The 23,723-nt window shown below is 39.1% G+C and overlaps 1 protein-coding gene across 1 annotated transcript in view; it reads right to left on the bottom strand.

Moving 5' to 3' along the window:
• The window catches only part of LOC126174945 (protein fuzzy), a 149,170-nt gene that overhangs the window by 47,395 nt on the left and 78,052 nt on the right, over window positions 1–23,723 (bottom strand). The window contains exon 6 of the mRNA XM_049921402.1: window positions 17,872–18,047. Coding sequence (XP_049777359.1) covers window positions 17,872–18,047 — 176 coding nt within the window. The remainder of the gene's footprint in view (window positions 1–17,871; window positions 18,048–23,723) is intronic.

The following is a 23,723-nucleotide window of genomic DNA, read 5'->3' as shown; positions in this document are numbered from 1 at the left end:
AGTTAGATGCACACAAAATATCAGTATAACAAACTAAATAGTTCTAGAATTTAATATAGTATGAAAACATAAAAAAATTGGCTCATCAAACAGCAGCAGGAGAAACCACACATAAAAGATATGGAAATGTGCAAGCTGCAGAAGGGTTGAAGGAAAAGAAAGAAGGACAAAGAAAAAGGACTTGTCAGGTTTAGGAAATATGGAGTGTCATGGAAAAGTTACCAAGAACCCTGGGCCAGGAGACACTTGCTGTATGGAATGAGGAGGAAACATTAATTGTTGTTACCTCCACCAGACATTGGAAAACCTGAGAACTTATTGGTGGAAGATAGGGTAAAAGCAAAACAGAGATTACTGAAAAACAATCATGTGAAAGTCAGTAAAAATGGAAACCTAATAGACAGGTAGGGAAGTGGGAGAAAAAAAAGACAAATCAGAAAATAAGAGAGATGGAATAAAAGGGAGTGAAGAAAAATTATAGTTACTGAAAAGAAATGCTGAGACCGCAGAAATTAATGTAAATTTAGGTCAAGAGGGTGGCAACAAACAAGCACCTTGCAGTGACAGTTCTCACCTTTGGACTTCTGAGAAATTAGTGTCAGGAGGGAGAATCCAGATGGCAACTGTCATTGAACAGGCACTGAGCTCAGAACCATACTGTAGAGCATGCTCTGCGACAGGACATTTTGTGTTACCAGTACACACACTATCTATGTCTACTCATCCTAACTGAAAACTTGGCAGTAGTTACACCAATATAAAAGGCTGAACAGTGTTTATAATGAGTCTAATGGATGTAAATGCAGATCTTTCTATTGGTGACTGAGGATAGTGTACTGAAAAATATTGCTTCAGTATTTATGTCATTTGCAGACTAATATTACAAGTGGTATTTTTTAGGATGAGTAGTACCTTCAAGTACACGTGACAAGACCAAGGCATTAATGTTTATTTTCCCCTGGGCAGCAGATTAAGGGCTGAAGTGTGGACGCAAAATAGTCAATCTATACAAGCACATTCCACTTAGAGGTGCAGCTATGTCCATGGTTGTAAAGTTTGTGAGCTGTTTGTGGGAACGCTGTTCGGTGCAGGGAACAACATTCAACACACTGATGTGTACGTATTACGGTACCACATATAAAAATATCTGCACTTACACCTGTCACATCCTGTATAATAACTGGTACATGACGTGTCATTTCACAGAAGGCTCCCTCTTTGATAGCATATTTTTTGCCAGATATAAGGCCTGCCCCCCCTTCCCTCCCTCCCCAAGAACCATGACCTTGCTGTTGGTGGGGAGGCTTGCGTGCATCCCAGCGATACAGATAGCCAGCAGCCTTTTCAATAGTTGCAGGGGCAACAGTCTGGATGATTGACTGATCTGGCCTTGTAACACTAACCAAAACGGCCTTGCTGTGCTGGTACTGCGAATGGCTGAAAGCAAGGGGAAACTACAGCCGTAATTTTTCCCGAGGGCATGCAGCTTTACTGTATGGCATGGAGAGCTGCATCAAACCACTGTCAGGACTGAAGACCACAACAACAACAACAACAACAATAGGCCTGTAGGAGTATGCATCCGCCTTACAGCTGGGACAGGGGTAGGAGCCATAGGATAGGGAAATGAATGCAGAAGGAACATGTGGTCTGACTAGTATACTGAGGAGATTGGGGGGGGGGGGGGGGGGGGGGGGAAGTTGGTGGGGAACGTGTCCAACTGAATGGACCTCACTTCAGGAAGTCATAGCCTTGCTGAAGTAGCTACTTAACACATTTCAGACAAGGTTACACTGAGTAACAAGATGTGTACTCTGAAGTTGAGTTTCGTAGGGATCAACAGTACCAGTATTGGATGTTACTGCCTGGAAAATCTGCTTTCAAACTAGGTTAGTAGGATAATCTTGCACTGCGGAGGCTGAGGTGAGAATGGTGTACTGCTGTAAAGAGTCTGAATCTGAACAATACATTTTGCATCAAATGGCTAAGCTATATGGGAGGAAACGTTTGATATAAAAAGAATGGCAACTGTGAAACTGTAAGTACTGTTGTATGTTTTTAGCTTTAATATGAACAGAAGTGGGTAGCTGACCCTCAATGAGTATAGGGTCAGCATCATGAAAAGTGGCAAGAGTCAAAATAGGACCATGTGAAATTTAACTGGTAGATTGTGATTAGAGATTCCAAAATGAATCTCTAAATACAAAAAGAATCTCTAAATACATTCTCCCAATTAAATTTAACACAGTCCTACTTCTGGGGATGCCACTTTCTTTGATGTTGAACTCATCCTCACTGAGGGTTTGTTACACAATTCTGTTCATATTAAAGTTAAAACAACAACAATACTTACATTTTGACAGTTGCCATCCTTGAAACATTCCCTCCCATGCAGCCTTGGCATCCAAGCCCTCAGTGAACGTAATTATCCCACCCAACTTAGTTCAAAAGCAGATTTTTTGGGCCATCACATCCAACCCTGGAACTGCTGACCCCCTTTTTTTAAAAAACACTCCTTAGGAGTAAACCTCTTGTCTCTCAACACTCCTAGTCCTGAATAGAGGTTCATTCTGTGTGACATTTTTCTCACTACATCTAGAATAGCTTTTCACCCCCATTTCCAATTCAAATCGTGGATGATTCGCAGAGAGAACTATTGCTGGTAAGTGTCCATGTGGGCTCAAACCTCTCGAAATTTATCTTCAGGGTCTTTTTGAGATATATACTTAGGAGGAAGCAATATATTAATTGATTCTTCTAGGAATGACGCTCTCTCAGAACTTTAACTAACCACACTGTGATACAGAACAGCCATCTTGCAGAGTCTGCCACTGGAACTGGTTGATCATCTCTGTAGCACTTTCATGTTTACTAAATGAATCTTTAATGAAATGCACTGCTCTTCTTTGGATCTACTCTGAGTTTTCATCAATCTTATCTGGTACAGACCCCATATAGGCAAGTAATATTCAAGTATCGGTCAAATGATGTTTTGTACTACCTCCTTTGTTGGCAAACAACATTTCCTGAGGATTCTTCCAACGAATCTCAATCTGGCGTCTGCCTTTCCAGCAGAATAGTTTTATGTGATCGTACACTTTAAATCAGTCTGCATGCATACTCCTAGACATTTTACCGAATTAAGTGCTTCCAGTGATTGTTCTGCAACCATGTAATCAGGCAATGATGGGACTTTCTGTCTATGTGCATGCAATGTGTTACATCTGTTTACATAGAAGGTCAACTGCCACCTCCTGCACCAAGCATCAACCCTTTGAAGGTCTTCCTGCATTTCACTACAATTTTCTACCATGCTCTGTAGCATGACAGTCATAAACTCAGTGCCATACGGATTCTCAGTCCTGACACCAGTCTCTCAGAACTCCACAGGTGGCAACTGGTGTTATAATATGTGCTCAGTTCCTGCCGCCCACCTAGCCTACATTTATGTCAACTTCTGTAGGTCTAAGCATTTCTTTTCAGCAACTATAATTTAGGGCATGAAGGGGGAGCAGTTGTTGGGAAGGGAGTGAGACAGGGTTGTAGCCTCTCCCCGATGTTATTCAATCTGTATATTGAGCAAGCAGTAAAGGAAACAAAAGAAAAATTCAGAGTAGGTATTAAAATCCATGGAGAAGAATTAAAAACTTTGAGGCTCGCCGATGACATTGTAATTCTGTCAGAGACAGAAGAGCAGTTGAACGGAATGGACAGTGTCTTGAAAGGAGGATATAAGATGAACATCAACAAAAGCAAAACGAGGATAATGGAATGTAGTCGAATTAAGTTGGGTGATGCTGAGGGATTTAGATTAGGAAATGAGACACTTAAAGTAGTTAAGGAGTTTTGATATTTGGGGAGCAAAATAACTGATGGTCGAAGTAGAGAAGATATAAAATGTAGACTGGCAATGGCAAGGAAAGCGTTTCTGAAGAAGAGGAATTTGTTAACATCGAGTATAGATTTAAGTGTTAGGAAGTCGTTTCTGAAAGTATTTGTATGAAGTGTAGCCATGTATGGAAGTGAAACGTGGACAATAAATAGTTTAGACAAGAAGAGAATAGAAGCTTTCAAAATGTGGTGCTACAGAAGGATGCTGAAGATTAGATGGGTAGATCACATAACTAATGAGGAAGTATTGAATAAAATTGGGGAGAAGAGGAGTTTGTCGCACAACTTGACAAGAAGAAGGGATCGGTTGGTAGAACATGTTCTGAGGCATCAAGGGATCGCCAATTTAGTATTGGAGGGCAGCGTGAAGGGTAAAAACTGTAGAGGAAGACCAAGAGATGAATACACTAAGCAGATTCAGAAGGATGTTGGTTGAAGTAGGTACTGGGAGATGAAGAAGCTTGCACAGGATAGAGTAGCATTGAGAGCTGCATCAAACCAGTCTCAGGTCTGAAGACCACAACAACAACAATTTTTTTCACTCTCTTTTATGTTTCTATATCTTTTATTTTCCAATCAGTTTACTTTTACCTTTCTCCCCCCTCCCCCCCCCCCCTCCCAAACCTACCTACCATGTACAATACACTATGCTTTCCATCCTTACTGACTCTTGCAGGATGTTTTTTCAGTAATCACTGTCTTGTTTATTACCCCGTCTTTCACCTTTCAAGTTCTTAGGTTTTCAGATCTCATTAGGTGCAGGCACAAATAGTCCATCTTTCCTCCTTATCCCGTCCAGTAAGTTTCTCCTGACCTGCTGGTCCGAGCAACTCTTCTGTAGCTCTCCCCATTTCTTAAACCTCACAGGCCCTTTTTCTTCACCCTCTTCCTTTCCCTTCAACCCTTCTGTTACAAGAAAGAGCAAGTGACTCCAAAAGCTTGCACATTCCCACATCTTTTATGCGTGTTCCTCCTGTTGCCACAAGGTGAGAAGACTTTTTTTCTATCCACAATAAATAATGATATATGAAAATAACTGATTTCTTAAAAGGAAGGTTGGTAGACTTGTGCTGCTCTGAAAGTCATGGCTTCAATTTTTGCAGAATATTAGAAATCTGTTTCCTATTTAATATTATTACTATTTAGATATGTTTTATTTTATTGTGTACTGCTGTTTATTTCTTATGCTGCTGGACTTTCTTTACATTTTATGACATATTTCTCTACTTTCTGGGTGTAGACCACCTTCCAATTGTAATATTTTGTCACTGATTAACTTATTGGGCATAAAATATTGCAACTTCATGAACAGTTCTTTGAATTACCAAAAGTTCTGTGCTGGACAACAATGCCTCAAATATCACTATTGTTTAACATGCAAACAAGCAACAGACAACTTCAGTAAATTCTAGCTTCATAAATGTTACCATTCATACTACTCCAAATCAGCTTTCACATTCTTTGTGTCTTTCCTTCTGATTTATTATATACCCATGTCTCTCCCATCATAATTGCACTGATATTTTAGCTATTTTCCAGTTTCAGAATTCAAAAGGACGGTACATTAGGGTTTAACATTTCATCAATGACAGTGTCATTCAAGGCAATTTCACTACTCAAATGTGCAGCAGTTACACTTTGGGGAGGGGGGGAGGGGGGGGAGGGGAGAGAGATTGATTGGTTGGCTGATTTGAGGCAGGGCACCAAGCAGCTAGGCCATTAGTCTCATCACGTGAGGGAAGGATGGGGAAGGAAATAAGGAAATTGGCCACGCCCTTCCAAAGGAACCATCCCAGCATTTGCCTGAAGCAATTTAGATAAATCACACAAAACCTAAATCAGGATGGCTGGACACTGGTTGGAACTGTCATCCTCCTGAATGCAAGTCCAGTGTGCTAACCACGGTGCCATCTTGCTCAGTGGGAAAAGGGGGGCGAGGTGGAAATATTATTTCGGTGTAGCAGCTTTTTCAATCACCATTACATAAATGACAAGACATACTGAGATCAATTAATAAAGTTTTCCATGATAATGTCCTGCAATTTGACTGGAATTCATCTTACTTCTTTGATTTATTCAATAGTTCCAGGACAATGTACATACATCTTTACTTATAGTGTTAAGCAAATGAGCTTGAATTAGGTAAATGGGGAGGTCAAAGGTTGCTATCTTGCAAAGAGATTTGATGACAGGAAAATATTTCTCTAAAACTCAGAAACAGATTATTATTATTGTTATTATTATTCTCAAGTCAGAAACATACAAATTTGCAGTACTATACACATAATTAGGGCACAAAGGGCCCTGAAGCATGTGGCTTGTGGTTTGCCCTTGTCCAAAATCACAAGACGTATCTTCTGTTATGAAGCCACATCTCTTCAGGTTGTCTCTGGATCATCCAACTCCTGATCGTAATCTATTTAAAGATTTCCACACCAGCCAGCTCTCATTGTGTCCAGGTGGTAGTTCTTCAGCTTCTGGTATCCATCTGTGCAGGTGAGGCATCGACTTCTTCCATAACTCCAACCTTGCCTTCTCTGGTGAAATGGTGAGCTTCTTGGATGTCCTCACGAAACTCTTTCGCGATCTCAGCTGTTGCTGTGGGGGATTATGTCCGTGCAGTTGAATTATGTCCGTGCAGTTGAATGATGTCCGTGCAGTTGAATGATGTCCGTGCAGTTGAATGATGTCCGTGCAGTTGAATGATGTCCGTGCAGTTGAATGATGTCCGTGCAGTTGAATTATGTCCGTGCAGTTGAATTATGTCCGTGCAGTGGATGGGCACTGTTCTGTTCCACTTTCAGCCTCTCCTTGTTGGAAGCCACTACTCTGCGTACCCATGGTGGCACTATTCCAGCCAGGTAGGACAGCTTAACAGTTGGGGTAGGTCTTAAGCAACCTGTGATCAACCTGCAGGTTTCGTTGAGAGCAATGTCTACTTGTCCAGCATGAGATGACCTATACCAGACTGGGGAGGCATATTCAGCAGTAGAAAAGCACAGTGCCATTGCAGAAGAGCGAACAGTTTGTGGATGTGAGCCCCAATGTGTCATCGCTAGTTTGCGAATTAGGTTGTTTCGAGTGGAGATTTTCATTTTGGTGTTCTTGCAGTGAGTTTTGAATGTCAGAGTTCTATCGAGAATGACTCCCAAGTATTTAGGGGTGTGATGATGCTGGAGATGGATGCCTGACCTTTGAATATGTAGCTCACAATTAGCTTCATCTACATCTACATTTATACTCCGCAAGCCACCCAACGGTGTGTGGCGGAGGGTACTTTACGTGCCACACTGTCATTACCTCCCTTTTCTGTTGCGGTCGCGTATGGTTCGCAGGAAGAACGACTGCCTGAAAGCCTCCTTGCACGCTCTAATCTCTCTAATTTTACATTCGTGATCTCCTTGGGAGGTATAAGTAGGGGGAAGCAATATATTCGATACCTCATCTAGAAACGCACCCTCTCGAAACCTGGCGAGCAAGCTACACCGCGATGCAGAGCGCCTCTCTTGCAGAGTCTGCCACTTGAGTTTGCTAAACATCTCCGTAACGCTATCACGGTTACCAAAAACCCTGTGACGAAATGCACCGCTCTTCTTTGGATCTTCTATCTCCTCCGTCAACCCGATCTGGTACGGATCCCACACTGATGAGCAATACTCAAGTATAGGTCGAACGAGTGTTTTGTAAGCCACCTCCTTTGTTGATGGACTACATTTTCTAAGGACTCTCCCACTGAATCTCAACCTGGTACCCGCGCTTACCAACAATTAATTTTATATGATCATTCCACTTCAAATCGTTCCGCACGCATACTCCCAGACATTTTACAGAAGTAACTGCTACCAGTGTTTGTTCCGCTATCATATAATAATACAATATAGGATCCTTCTTTCTATGTATTCGCAATACATTACATTTGTCTATGTTAAGGGTCAGTTGCCACTCCCTGCACCAAGTGCCTATCCTCTGCAGATCTTCCTGCATTTCGCTACAATTTTCTAATGCTGCAACTTCTCTATATAGTACAGCATCATCCGCGAAAAGCTGCATGGAACTTCCGACACTATCTACTAGGTCATTTATATATACTGTGAAATGGTCCCATAACACTCCCCTGTGGCATGCCAGAGGTTACTTTAACGTCTGTAGACGTCTCTCCATTGATAACAACATGCTGTGTTCTGTTTGCTAAAAACTCTCCAATCCAGCCACACAGCTGTTCTGATATTCCGTAGGCTCTTACTTTGTTTATCAGGCGACAGTGCGGAACTGTATCGAACGCCTTCCGGAAGTCAAGGAAAATAACATCTACCTGGGAGCCTGTATCTAATATTTTCTGGGTCTCATGAACAAATAAAGTGAGTTGGGTCTCACACAATCGGTGTTTCCGGAATCCATGTTGATTGCTACAGAGTAGATTCTGGGTTTCCAAAATCGACATGATGCTCGAGCAGAAAACATGTTCTAAAATTCTACAACAGATCAACGTCAGAGATATAGGTCTATAGTTTTGCGCATCTGCTCGATGACCCTTCTTGAAGACTGGGACTACCCGTGCTCTTTTCCAATCATTTGGAACCTTCCGTTCCTCTAGAGACTTGCGGTACACGGCTGTTAGAAGGGGGGCAAGTACTAAATGGTTCAAATGGTTCTGAGCACTATGCGACTTAACTTCTGAGGTCTTCAGTCGCCTAGAACTTAGAACTAATTAAACCTAACTAACCTAAGGACATCACACACATCCATGCCCGAGGCAGGATTCGAACCTGCGACCATAGCGGTCACGCGGGGACAAGTTCTTTCGCGTACTCTGTGTAGAATCGAATTGGTATCCCGTCAGGTCCAGTGGACTTTCCTCTGTTGAGTGATTCCAGTTGCTTTTCTATTCCTTGGACACTTATTTCGATGTCAGCCATTTTTTCGTTTGTGCGAGGATTTAGAGAAGGAACTGCAGTGTGGTCTTCCTCTGTGAAACAGCTTTGGAAAAAGGTGTTTAGTATTTCAGCTTTACATGTGTCATCCTCTGTTTCAATGCCATCATCCCGGAGTGTCTGGATATGCTGTTTCGAGCCACTTACTGATTTAACGTGAGACCAGAACTTCCTAGGATTTTCTGTCAAGTCGGTACATAGAATTTTACTTTCGAATTCACTGAATGTTTCACGCATAGCCCTCGTTACACTAACTTTGACATCGTTTAGCTTCTGTTTGTCTGAGAGGTTTTGGCTGCGTTTAAAATTGGAGTGAAGCTCTCTTTGCTTTCACAGTAGTTTCCTAACTTGGTTGTTGAACCACGGTGGATTTTTCCTGTCCGTCCCTCTCTGTTCCCTAAATGAAAGGCAAACATTTGTGTCTTTGAAGGGTTTGGGCTGAGTTGGTCCCAATTGTAGTAGCTTGACAGTGTTCTAAGTGCAGTTGTCAGGTTTCTTTCCACTGTTTAAAAAGCATTAGTTCTGCATAACTAGGGCATATAAGAATCTCCTTGTGCCCAGGGTCAATAGCTGGTCTTTTAGAGAAATGGAGCCAAGACACTTCCCTGAGGTAGACCATTTTTCTGCACTCTCCAGTGACTTTGTAGTCCTTGAAATTCAACAAAAAACCTGCAGTTCTGGAGGAGGATGCTGATTAGTCTAATGAAGTGGGCATTCTTGATCATATTGTATAATTTTGCTTGAAGTAACTGATGACGGACAGTATCATACACTGCTGTGAGATCCACAAAAACCACACCCGTTACTTGTCGGGTTTCAAAGCCATCCTCTATAAACTGAGTCAGATTAAAAAGTTGCCCTGTGCAGCTTCTGTTTGGTCAAAATCTTGCTTGTTAGGGTATGAGAAGAGGGTCTATTACTGATAGGATTCTATTCAGAATCATACGTTCGAATGGTTTACGAAGGTGACTCAAAAGGCTAACTGGTCTGAAATTCTTGGGATGATTTGCTTCCTTTCCAGGTTTCAGAAGAGCTAGCACTCTGCTCTTTTGCCAGATCTCTGGTATTTGGCACTGGTTCATGCAGTTGTTGAAAAGCTCCATGATCCATTTTCTTGTTGCTGGGCCAAAATTCTTGATTTGCTTCATACAGATGTTATTGAAACAGGATGCTTTATCAGATTTGCTCTCCTTAATAGCCTTGTTTAAATCAGATATCTTGAATGAGAGAGTCAGATCCCTCGTTTGCTCTTGGGCCTCTTGTACTTCTGGCACTTTGATTCTACGGCTTCCTTTCTCACTCACGAGCAGTTAGTGTGCTCTCTGATCTGTAGATATGTTGCAGTGTGCTGTGGAGCCGGTTGGGTCATCATTGAGGCGTCTCAATAAACTCCATGCTTTAGGACTGTTTCTGATTAGATCAAATTCTTTCCTAGTTTTAACCTAAGAATTCCTTTTGGATTCTTTCAGAGATGCAATAAGTTTATTCCCAGCCACCAGCATTGTCTCGCCAAATTGATCTTCTTCGAGTAGTATCTTATACTCTGTAAATTGAGCACTGAGTTCTGAAGTTAGACCAGGAATGTATTATGTTTGGCAACCCCGAGGAATGGCAATTCTGGAGCATCTCATTACAGATGTTTGGCAACCCTGAGAAGTGGAAATTCTGGAGCATCTCTTTACAGCAAAAGTGTCATATGAATCAGGTGAAGGTTCAATATTGGGAACTGCAGCGTCCAGCATTTCTGTAAATTTTGGCCAGTTGGCTTTTCTGAAGTTAAATCTCCTTCTAAACGGAACTCTCTGTGATCTAACAGCTGTGTACATTTTGCACACGAAAGGTCTGTGCTGTGTATTTTGAGTAAGGTTGCAGCCAGTTTTTATGCACTGCTGTGAGATGTTCTCATTGCAAAATATCAGATTGGGGTTATATCCGCATTTCCATCTGCCACTGTTGAATGATGCAGGATGCTTAGGGTCATGTATACGGCTGATCCTTTCACACCTGAAACATCATCTTGGTCCTTTTCAGGACCACTGTTGACCATCATATAGGTGAATATAGAATGTATATCATCACCAAAAGAAGAACTGTTACAAGAGCTGAGCAGGCAAACCAAGTGTGAAGTACTCTGCATACACGAGACCCACAGAAGCTGTGAAATGTGCAGGAAAAAAAAAAACACACAGATTATGGGAAGTATAGATTGCAACCTCATACTGCTAAGACCATGCATACTCCTCTCTTGCTCATTCTAAATTTCTTGTGGAATGTTCACAATACTACTTTCATGTCACAAATATTTTCAGATTTTCTTGCTCCAAGCACAGACTCCATGAGCATACTCATTCACAGCTCCCCAGACATTTCCACATGGGCTGCAAAACAGTGTTTAGAAAATTCAGAGGAGTTTACAAGATGTAGAAGTATAAAACCAAAATTTCTTTATAGATGGTGCTACCCATCAGTGTAGGGCCCATGACACAACGCATGCAGCACCCTCAGCTTCCTGTAACAGCTGACGACAAATGTCAACACACAGTGACCCAAGTTCCATACATCGGTATCTGTTTCAAACCCATAAACATGTCGAGTTTAGATCTCTTCAACTTTTATAGTCCTGTCTTCCTCAGTTGCGTGTAATATTATGGTATATTAATAATATCCATAAGATGATACAGCATATAAAATTCAACAAAACATGCAAAAAGAACGATTTAATTCCAAGTTACATTAATGTAAAGGTTAAAAACAGTTCTACAGTGGCACAAAAGTCGAAATTATTTGCAGAACGATATTGGTTACTACATGAAATTAAGATGCTCTATTCGAAAAAACAGCACCTAAACATGACGCTCTGTGAGACTCATCTAGAATTGGCAAAAAACGTAGGAAACGCCGCAGTTTTCATGGCACTAGTAGAAAAAACTGAACACAACACATACACAGCAATGAAACATTTACAAACCAAACATAAACAGAAGATAATTAAACTAACAGTAAAAAAGACGCAAAAACACATTTACATTTTAAATGTGAAACCACATGAACACCAACACACATTCCATCCACGCTTAGTTAACCTAACTACACGGAAATGAAAAAATGCTCTTGGAAAAAGGTTTGAAACACTGCACCAATAGCAAAGTGAACAATCAATACATAGAAAATCTCATAGTAGAAACCGAACACATCCTTACACGTGAAGAACAACAAAATAATTGTGAAATAAACATAGGACTGACAAGAGAACTAGTAAAAGAAGAAATAAAAGGCATAATAAAACAAACACAGCAGACACACAATAAGAACAACCAAACAGAAGCAGCTACTATGAAAAGGTTAAAACAAAAGTTAACAGACAATAACATATTAATAACAAGAGCAGACAAGGGAAATGTAACTACTCATGGATGTGTTCCAAGATGGCCGCCGAGTAAGTGACGCCAGAAACCATTTCCAGAAAGTTAAGTGATTTAGACAGGAATATAATTTAGTTTAACGCCGACAACAAATTAAATACATGCATTAGTGTATCATTTAGTCTTGCCATTAAAGGTTTGACTTTTCTTTGCGTATTTTTTCAGAAAACACGAAAAGATCATAACTTCGCGAAGTCGCGCTTAGGCTTAAATTTTGTAAATGTGTTTGTTTCTTGTTTCATGGTAATTTAACTAATTTCTCGGTAACAAATAAGTAAACTACCGTAAATAGCGCATAACTGCATTGTTTTAAGACAGATTTCAGAAAAACAGAGTAACTTTATATCAGAAACTTGCTTATATACATTTGTTTATAGGCCTAATTCTCGTAACGTTTTTGGAGAATCAAAGTTAAAGTATCTCGTTTAATTGTCCTTTTTTTCATTCCATCGAGTTAAATATAAAATAAATAGCATATACCTTCATTGTTTTAATACAGATCTCAGAAAAACAGTGGAATTTTAAATCAGAAACTTGCTTATATACATTTGTGAATAGGCTTAATTCTTGTAACGTCTTTTTTTATTTTCGGTAATTTAATTGATTTATTCTAGCTAAATTATTATTTTTGCCATGAGTGAGAAGTGCCTGACTTGCCGTAGATTTGTTAGTTCCGGGGTTTGGTGTGATGGATGCAGTAGTTTTTTTCACTGGGGGGACTGCAGTGGCGTGGGTGTCGGGAAAGTGGATCAGGCTCATCAGTGGTTATGTAGGATTTGCAGCAGAGATAGGAAGATAGTGGAACAGGAGGGGAAAATTGCTGCCCTTCAGGCTGAGCTAGATCAGGCTGGGGAAGATCTGGACAGGTTAAGGACGGAGAAGGGCAAAGAGAGGTGGGCAGTGGCAACAGGTAGCAGAAGGAACAGGCCTATAACTAAGTCTGACAGTTTTGTGGTGAATGTCAAAAATAAGTTTGACCTGTTGCTTCAGTTAGAAAGTGATGAGCCTCAAGCAGAGGTAGGTGTAGACAGGACACAACAAACTTTCAATAGGAAATTGAAAAAGAATGTAGGAAAGCCATCGAAAAGGAAGAAAGTTTTGTTGTTAGGCAGTTCTCATGCCAGAGGTGTAGGCCAACTTCTGCAGGAGGAATTAGGACCAGAATACCAGGTCACAAATTTTTTCAAACCAAGTGCTAGTCTGGATCAGGTGACAGAGGATTTAGGTTCACTCTGTAAAGGATTTACCAGGGAAGACACCGTGGTTATTGTGGGAGGGCCAGGGAACAGCATCGACAGAGATCCTTGGTACAGTATAGAGTGTGACCTGGTAAAGATTGCGTCGGCATCGAAACACACCAATGTTGAATTTGTATCTGTCCTGAGACGCCATGATCGGCCTCATTTGAACTCTTCTGTTGGGAGAGTTAATTTGGAGTTGGAACGGCTGCTTGGGTCGGGTGCGGGGGCTCATATTGGTGTGGTTCCTGTTGATTCTCTCAGTAGGTGGGACTATACCAGGCACGGCCTACATCTCAACAGGAAAGGGAAGGGAAAACTGGCTGGGGTAATAGCAGGAAATTTAAGGGGGGGAGGCACTGCCATGAATGGTAAAATACCAGTGGTTACAGGTGTTGGAGCAGCACCTTTTTTAGGATAGGTAAGACAGAAAGATGTCAAGTTCTACGAGAGGTCAGGATTGAAACAAATCTTCAGTTTAGGAAAGAAATTAAACAGCACAATTCTAGCACATTGGATCACCAATCACAGCTGTCAATTATAAATTTTCACCAATCACCAGAAATTTTATCTCCACCAAGTTGTATCTCAGTCCTAGGTAATTGCATTGATGAATTAAAGTCACCCAACCCAGCTGACATAATCTGCCTCTCTGAACACCATGTGACCACTGGTATAGCAACTAGGCCTAAGTACAATGAGAAACTCAGACAGGAGAGTACTGCAAATGTTAGAATAAGGAAAGGTTCTCATAAAAGTATAATTAAAAATAATGTAAGTATATTTCATCAAAATATTGGGAGTTTAAAGAATAAAATAGATGAGCTTCTGGTTTGTTTAGAAGATTTAGAAGCTGAGGATGAAATAGATATACTATGCCTGTCTGAGCATCATGTTGTTACTGATATGAATAAGGTAAATGTAAGTGGATATAAGCTCTCTGCACATGTAATGAGAGAAAATATGGAGAAAGGAGGAGTTGCCATATATGTCAAAAGTTATCATTGTGCAAAAAGTATAGAAACAAAAAAGTTTTGAGTAGAGAAACATATAGAAGCATGTGCCTGTGAGCTTAAATTAAATAAAGGCACATTTATAATTGTAACTGTATATAGGTCCCCATCAGGAAATTTTCATCTATTTCTGAAAAATTTGGACTCCTTGTTGTGCTATCTGTCAGACAGGGGGAAGCAAATTATTATTTGTGAGGACTTCAATGTAGATTCTCTGAAAGAGGGTAATAGGAAAAATGACCTTGAAGTATTACTCGGTTCTTTCAATTTGACATCCGTTATTGATTTTCCTACTCGGGTGGTAAAGGATAGCAGCTCACTGATAGATAACTTCTTTATAGACAAAGATAAGTTTAACCAGATAAATGCTCACCCTGTTGAGAATGGTCTTTCTGATCATGATGCACAGCTAGTTACAATATATGACATAGCTCCATTCAGCAATACTAAACAGTCCTCCAAAGTAGTACGTTCAGTCAACAATTTAACAATTGAAAATTTCAGGGAAAGCCTACAGCAGTTAGACTGGGATGAGGTGTACCGTGAACCTGATGCCAATTTAAAATATAATTTATTTCATGACATTTTTGTAAATGCATTTGAAAACTGCTTCCCCAAGAAAATAGTTAAATATACTCGTAAGAAACCTTGTAACAAACCATGGCTTACTAAGGGTATAAAAATATCTTGTAACCGGAAAAGGGAAATGTATCTGACAGCAAGCAAGAGTAGTGACCCAGAAACTATCAAACATTATAAAAACTACTGTGTTATATTAAGAAAAGTTATTAAAAAATCCAGAAGTATGTGTATCATATCTGAAATCAGCAACTCTGATAATAAAATTAAAACAATTTGGAATATTATTAAAAGAGAAACAGGTCAACCAAGAGCACAGGAAGACAGTATTACCATCAAATTGAATGAAAACTTTACGAACAAAAAGTCAGAAGTTGAAAATATTTTTAATAATCATTTTCTAAATGTTGTGGATATAGTAGGATCCAGGTGTTCATTAGAAGATGCTAGGCTGTTAATGGAAGAGGCCATACCTATGCAATTTGATACAATTGAAATCTCACCCACTTCTCCCTCTGAAATTAGGAAAATAATAAACTTGCTTAAAAGCAAAAATTCACATGGAATTGATGGCATTTCCAGCAAAATACTAAAAGCTTGTTCTCAACAGATAAGTAAGATTCTCAGCCACCTGTGTAATAGCTCTCTGGAACAGGGCATTTTCCCTGATAGACTGAAATATGCTATTGTTATACCTTTGCATAAAAAGGGGGATAGATCTGATGTCAACAATTACCGTCCAATCTCCCTTCTAACAGCTTTATCCAAAATTTTTGAGAAAGTAATGTATTCAAGAGTAGCTTCACATATCTGTAACAATGAAGTACTAACAAAATGTCAATTTGGTTTCCAGAAAGGTTTTTCAACAGAAAATGCCATATATGCTTTCACCAATCAAATTTTGAATTATCTGAATAACCGAACACCACCCATTGGGATTTTTTGTGATCTCTCAAAGGCTTTTGATTGTGTAAATCATGAAATTCTGCTAGACAAGCTCAAGTATTGTGGCATGAGTGGGACAGTGCACAAATGGTTTAATTCGTACCTAACTGGAAGAGTGCAGAAAGTTGAAATAAGTAGTTCTCATAATATGCAAAGATCAGCACATTCCTCAAACTGGGGAACTATCAAGAATGGGGTTCCACAAGGGTCAGTCTTCGGTCCTTTGTTGTTCTTAATATATATTAATGACTTGCCATTCTATATTCATGAAGAGGCAAAGTTAGTTCTCTTTGCTGATGATACAAGTATAGTAATCGCACCTGACAAACAAGAATTAACTGATGAAATTGTCAATACTGTCTTTCAGCACACAAGAATTCCAAACTGCATAAGGATCCACTACCAAGTACTATGACAGTTAGGCAGGAGGTTAGAAAACTTGGATTTCATGGTCAAGCGGCTGCTCATAAGCCACATATCACGCTGATAAATGCCAAACAACACCTCACTTGGTGTAAGTAGCGCAAACATTGGACGATTGAACAGTGGAAAAACGTCGTCGTGTGGAGTGAAGAATCAAGGTACACAATGTGGTGATCTGGTGGAAGGGTGTGGGTATGGCGAATGGCTGGTGAACGTCATCTGCCAGCATGTGTAGTGCCAACAGTAAAATTCGGAGGTGCTGTTGTTATGGAGTAATGTATTAATAAAGAAATCAGTCAATCAATCAGTCGCTCATTCAATCTATGTGACCAGCCATCTAAAATGTCTGCACCATCGTAAGACAACTTACTGTTTTGTCCACATAGTTGACTTGATGTTGGAACCCTGCAATGAGAGTGGACCTGCCTGTGGTCACAGGCATGACATCATTTGTTGCAAGCTGGGCTGGTGCCACTATTTCATTGTGCTAGCTTCCACTGCACAGAGGATAAAAGCACTTCTAATTGCAATGACACATTAAACAGTACCCACTGGCATTTTGAATGTCAAAATGTATAGTTTTCAGACTACATAGTAATCACAATCTTGCAGTCTACACTGTTGAGCTGCATAATAGGCAAGTCCCAAGGCTGTAGTTTGCGATGCCATTTGATCCTGACTCATACACTTTGAGAGCACTGTGACCACTAATCATTATGTTGCAAAGGTTCTAGAACTCAGGACACTGAACCTCCCTTGAGCAACCGTATTTACGAAATGAAGTATATAAACCCATGAGACATGGTCTGTGCAAGCCTTGTTAAAACAATGAATGTTGCCATTGCTTCCTTGTGGTATATACTTGTCTGACAATTTACCTAATACAGATCTGAGATATAGTTGGTAAGCAACTTATTCCTCATGGTCCTCCAGCAACCGCTGATGTTTTGAAAGCTTGCATTGCAACAACGGTACTCAAAAACATATCAAGGCCCAGTTAGATTGGAGTGCCACAATATTTAGAGCTTGGCTGCAACATGTGGGAGCCTCACACCCTGGTGAATTCTCATAGTTAGAGATCATGCACAATCCTGCAATGCTGAACATTTGTGTATTGTCTGGCATACAATCTATGGTATAAAATTCATTTCAATCACATTTATCGTCCTTGGTGTTGCAATTTTCACAAACATCAGTGTACATTTACAAATTAGTTAAATCTATAGTTAAAACTACAGCAGAAGTTCTGTTTATGCAACAAATTCTAAAGATTATGTTAGCGCAAACATTTTCTGAGCTATGGAGAAAACAAAGAAAAGAAACACAAATTATAATTAAATTTCTGTTTCAAAAACTTGTAAAGATTTTTACAATAGAAGCTATTTAAATATTACTCCAATAAACAGGACCGCCATTTTCAGGCACTAACCCAGCAACTCCAGAATCAAAAGAAAAGGACTGTTGAGCATTGCGCAACAAGTCAATGGCACTCCTCCAGCACTGTGCAGCTGCGCGCTCAACCTCACTGAGGCCTGGAGTTGGTCCACACAGCACACACACCTCCACATCAGACGTCAAGAGACAGGACACAACACGATAGGCAACCTGCAGACATCCACTATGTGCTGTACTGGGTTTATGGAGCAAGTAACTATTCTTATGTAACATTAACAGCAGCATTAAACAAAAAATTTATGGACTGAAAAAAGTTGGGCTTAAGTTAAGAGTAAGGAAAATGTAAGCTGTGACTCATTTTACTTCTCCTTGTAGGGTGGCAGCAAGTGGGATGCAACCAGTGGGAGGATAGTTTTAGATAACCAATTAGAGGTGAGAAAATGCAGTTTTCTTTTGTGCCAAAATTAAGATGTTAGAAATATGTTATAAATATTGAATACGTGAAGGTTAGTCATCAAGATTGAATTATTACCTTTAAAAATAAAGTTACATAATTACTTTTTTCCAGGTATGTGTCTGCAGTTCTGGTAAACACTGAAACTCATGTGCTAGTTTTATAGCACACCACTAGACGATCCAAAATGTACATTGCTACCAAACATGTCCTCTACCTGGTACTCTCTCCTTGTCCACTTACAACCAAATGTCATAATACTATTTTGATTTCCCATCACACCTTATCCGAAGTATTGTCAATATTGATCCATGAACCATAAGTATAACAGCATTAGCCCGGCTCTCAACATTTAATGAAAGTAAGGAATGCATATACATCAACATGTTCACACACAAAAGACACAGGAAACAAAATTCAGAAAAATAATTATGAAAAGATAATCATCAAAAAATTAAATGTGTTATCTTTCTTTTGTTTACTGCTTTACTATTTTACTTAATCATGAACCTCATAAATAACTGGATGACAATGAACTTTCAGAGTTATTTTTAGCTGACATCTCATTAAAACATAAATAAATATTTACACTTAAGTGTCAGTACACAGAATAGCACAAACAGCCAATGGAACTGTACAAGCAGGTTGAGGGGAAGTCAAATGTTATGTAAAACAAGTATGAGACAGGAATGAAATAACACATATCTAATATTTAGAGGCTATGCTTAACCAAACATTTTAAACTAAATCCTGATTTTTGTCAAACTGACAAAGCATTCTGCAAGAATTTTTTACTGTAATGTGCTAATCAAGTAATTCTAGCCACTGTGAGTTAGTAATCCAAAAATCTTGACATCAACATCCATTAAAGGCATAGCTTAACAGACTATTGGGTTTCAATCTTAACAGTTAGTGTCAGTTTGTTTGTTTGTTTTTTTTATTTATTATAGATGCATGTGTTTAAGTTTTCAGTAGTCTATGTTGTTACTCTGAGGCTGACAGAAAATATATTGCAGGACTTGCACCTGTAAAGTATGGGGTTTTCTATGATGGAAGCAGTTGTGAGAAATCCAATAGTTTCATTAAATACGGTGTTACATCAGTTAACAAAACTGCTGATTCTAATCTTTTCCTTGACCAGCAAAACCAAACCAAGCAAAAAATAAATAAATAAATAACCACATTATGACCACCACAGTAACATAATATACTGATTACAATATAACTATTTAAAAAAAATAGTTATTTGCAGTCTTGTGAAACAATTAACAAGAAAAACAACCCTATTTCCAAAATAACAGAATGATGAAACTGGTATCAATTGTTCCAAAGATATAAAAATACCACAATAACCTACAGGACAGCTTCTAAAACCTAACCTCCTTTTTTCTTTCATTTTTTTCTTTTTTGTTACTCTGTGAGAAGAACTTAAACTTCTTAGTATCCTGAACCATTACATTTCCTACATCTACAACTACATCTACATCTACGCAGGTACTCTGCAAGCCACTGTATGGTATGAGGCAGAGGTTATCTTGCACCACAACTAGTAGTTTCCTTTCCCGCTCCAATTGTAAATAGAGCAAGGCAAAAATGACTACCTACAACCCTCCATACAAGACCTAATTTTTCTTCATCTTCTCTCTGTGGTCCTTACATGAAATGTACAGTGGTGGCAGAAGAATCATTCTGCAGTTAGCTTTGAATGCCAGTTTTCTACAATTTTTTCCACGAAAAGAACACTGCCCTCCCTCGAGGAATTCCCACTCGAGTTCATTAAGCATCAGTGTAATATTCACAAGTTGATCATACCTGTGGGTAACAAATCTAGCAGCCCACCTCTGAATAGTTTCAATGTCTTCATTAGCCTGACGTGGTGGGGATCCCAAACTCTCAAGCAGAACTCAAGAATGGATTACATTAGTGTTCTATATGAGTCTCCTTCACAGATGAACGACACTTAACTACAATTCCCCCAATAAACTGAAGTTGATCATTTGACTTCCCTACTACCATCCTTATACGTTCATTCCATTTCACATCGCTTTGCAGCAATATGTCCAGATATTTAATTAACATGGCAGTATCAAGCAATAAACTACCAATGCTGTATTCACATATCCTTTTTTTGTGAGATTTAAAACCTTTTCCAGCGTACATATTGTTCCACAAAATTTCGGGAGAACTGCCGGATGTTTGTAACTTCCCGCCACAGTATTTCTGTGCAGAGTCTTCTGGCCATCTTCAGGTGATACTGGTGAAAACACACTGAGCTCTGCTGTTTAAGGCCTTGCCGGCACATGCGTGGATCTGTCAAAGATGACCTAGAACTGCACAAGGCAGGTGTTTACAGGATTCCATGTGAATGCGGCAAATCTTATATAGGGCAAATGATGCAAACTGCAGGATCGCATTGTGGAACATCAGCAGCACACTCGCCTTCTTCAGCCTTGTAAGTCTGCCATCACTGAAATCCTTATTTCCACTGGTCATGTCATGAATTAGAGTGAGACAAAAATTGTGGCCCATAGGTTCCACTCCAACTTTTGGAGTTCTATTATTAATGAATCTGTGGAAATACGACTGTCTGACAGTGAGTCTCTTATTAATCGAGATGGCGGTTTTCAATTGAATTCGGCATGGAATCCAATCATCGAAAAACTTCGTGTCCTCTATAGCCGGCGGATTTCTGTGATGGAACCGCAGGAAGACAATCAAATTGATATTGATGCGGCAAATTCTCACCATGGAGGGCGCACTGCACAGCAGAATCGAACACGCTCAACAGCACATGCACAATGCCAAGTGAATCCACCACGCATGTGCTGGCTGGGCCTTAAATATCAGAGTTCAATGTGTTTTCACCAGTATCACCTGAAGATGGCCATAAGACTCTGCGCTGAAATATTGTGGCAGGAAGTTACAAACATCTGGCAGCTCTCCTGGAATTTTGTGGAACACCCTTTAAAATAATAAAAAATAAATAATAATAATAATAATAATAATCAGAGCAATCTGCCATCAATCATGCCAACTAGAAATTTTGTCTCTGTCATCTTGTATCCTCCTAGAGTCACTCAAAGAGAACACCTTCCCATCCACCACTGCATTATCAACAAACTGCTGCAGATTGTTGCTCACCCTGACTGTCACACCATCTATACTACCATATAAAGACAAGTGGTAGTTAAAAGTTGTTACCAAAAATCTTGGAATATTCTTGACTGATTTACTTAAAACTTTTACACATATTCTATCAAACGTTTGGACGGGCATGGGCTAAACATTTCTTTAATGAATATGGTATACAAGTACATATATACTATATAAATGGGAAAGGTTTTTAGCAAAAATGTCAAAAAATTTTTGGTCAATTTCCTTCAAATTTTTAAACAATACTCTAATAAATGTTCAGAAAGACACCAATTACACCTTTTCTCATCCACAGGGTATATACATCTTTACACAAACATCTATATGTATATTTGAAAGCAAGTCATACTTCAATTTTGTTACCAAAACTGTCAAAAAGTTCTTGATTGGTTTGATTCAAAACAGAACAGGCTCTGCTAATGGAATACGCCTTCCACATCACTGGCAACGGGCTCTACACAACGCTGGTGACTACTCTGAAGGAGAGTAACAAATGCAAACATGTAACTCTTTTGTATCAGTTGTGAATAAATAGTTGCCACTGCTTAAATTCCAACCCTCGTATATGGTATTTAAATATAAATATAATATACAAAGGGGAAACATTGCTAGCAAAATTTTCAAAAAGCTCTTGACCATATCACTTCTACAACTGTACTAAACATTCAGGTGGACATAGGCTACATATTTCTTTAACATATAAATATATATGTAATACATGAAGAGGAAGCATTATTAGCATAAATCTCAAAAAGTTCTTTAGCAAGTTACTTCAAATTTTCATATAACACTCTAACTCTACATATTTCTTCAGTACAAATAATATAGGAATGAATATAAGTAATAGGTAACAGGCAAATTATGTTAGCAGAAATCTCAAAAAGTTCTTGATTGATTTACTTCAAATTTTTGCACAATACTCTAATGAAAGTTCAGACACACATAGGTTTTATATAGTTTTAAAGAAGAATGAACAGGTTTTCTGTTAAAAGAAATTGCAGTGCTGTGCTGTGCTTTGGAAATGTATGGTTTAGTCTTCTTTCTTCCAGTCAATTTTAACTACAATACCAAGGCATTGAAACCAACAGACAGATTGTTTCTCCTGTATATATTCATTCCCCTTATGAACATTTTTAAACAAAATGTATATAAACAGCAATGTGCTGTTTTGTTTTATTCTCTGAAGTTGATTTCAACAGAAAACAGAAAAGCTGTGTTTATGGCTTATTGGCTTATGATTAGAATACTACTACAGAACATAAATCATCTGAAACTTTATAATCATACCCATTTACAAATTAATACCATGCCAAATACTGTCACTGAAGGTACCATCCTCACAGATCTAGCACTTGGAGAGATCTCACTCATACTCTGTATATCAATTATACCAACCAATCCTTTTTTAGTGATTTCGATTCCGGATCAAGGTTTCATTTGTAACACCAGTTACCAAGGCTCAAAGTGAGAGTGAGAGGGCAAAGGAAGGTAGTCAGAGAGGGGGGAGGGGGAAATGGACATAGAAAGTAGAAAACACAAGATGGACATAGAGAGGAGGAGGAGATGGGTGGATAGAGAGAGAGAGAGAGAGAGAGAGAGAGAGAGAGAGAGAGAGGATTAGGATGTACACCCAATTTTCATACATTTTTAGCGATTGTGAAGCATTGCTGGGCTTACTAGTTTATGTACACAGAGAATAAGAGCAGTCCTGTCACGCTTCCTTGGGGCACACCTCTGATGAAAACTAGCTGTCGAGGACACATACTGGGTTCTATTACTTAAGAAATCTTCAAGCCACTCACATATTTGGTAATCTATTTCATATGGTCATTCCTTCGTTAACAGTCTTCAATAAGGCACCATGTCAAAAACTTTAAGGAGATCTAGGAACATGGAACCATCCTTCACAGCACATCATGTGAGAAAAGGGTAAGCTAAGTTTCACACCTAATCTAAGGAAGTACTAAAAAGAAATAAATTGAAATTATTGTGAGCCTATAAACATTTGAAGTAGTTCAAGTGTAATACTTGCTCATCCTGATCCTTACAAAATTAGTGGGCTCTAGTATACTGATAAAGGAAAATCTTTCTTTTTCTTATTTCTTCGCCTAATAATACAGACATCAAAATCAATGTGAATGGATTGAGCACTGTGTGAGGAATCACCAAATGTATTTAACAAGCCATTAGATTTTTCAGTTTTATTGTAAAGAACTAGTTTGACGAAAGAAATGCTCCAGTGAGACTAGATTCTCTCTTATATCTCATACTCCAGTCTC

This window comes from Schistocerca cancellata, chromosome 3 (assembly GCF_023864275.1).
Source record: "Schistocerca cancellata isolate TAMUIC-IGC-003103 chromosome 3, iqSchCanc2.1, whole genome shotgun sequence".
Classification (NCBI taxonomy): Eukaryota; Metazoa; Arthropoda; class Insecta; order Orthoptera; family Acrididae; genus Schistocerca; species Schistocerca cancellata.
Note: the sequence above shows the minus strand (reverse complement) of the source record. Positions and strands in the feature narration are given on the sequence as shown.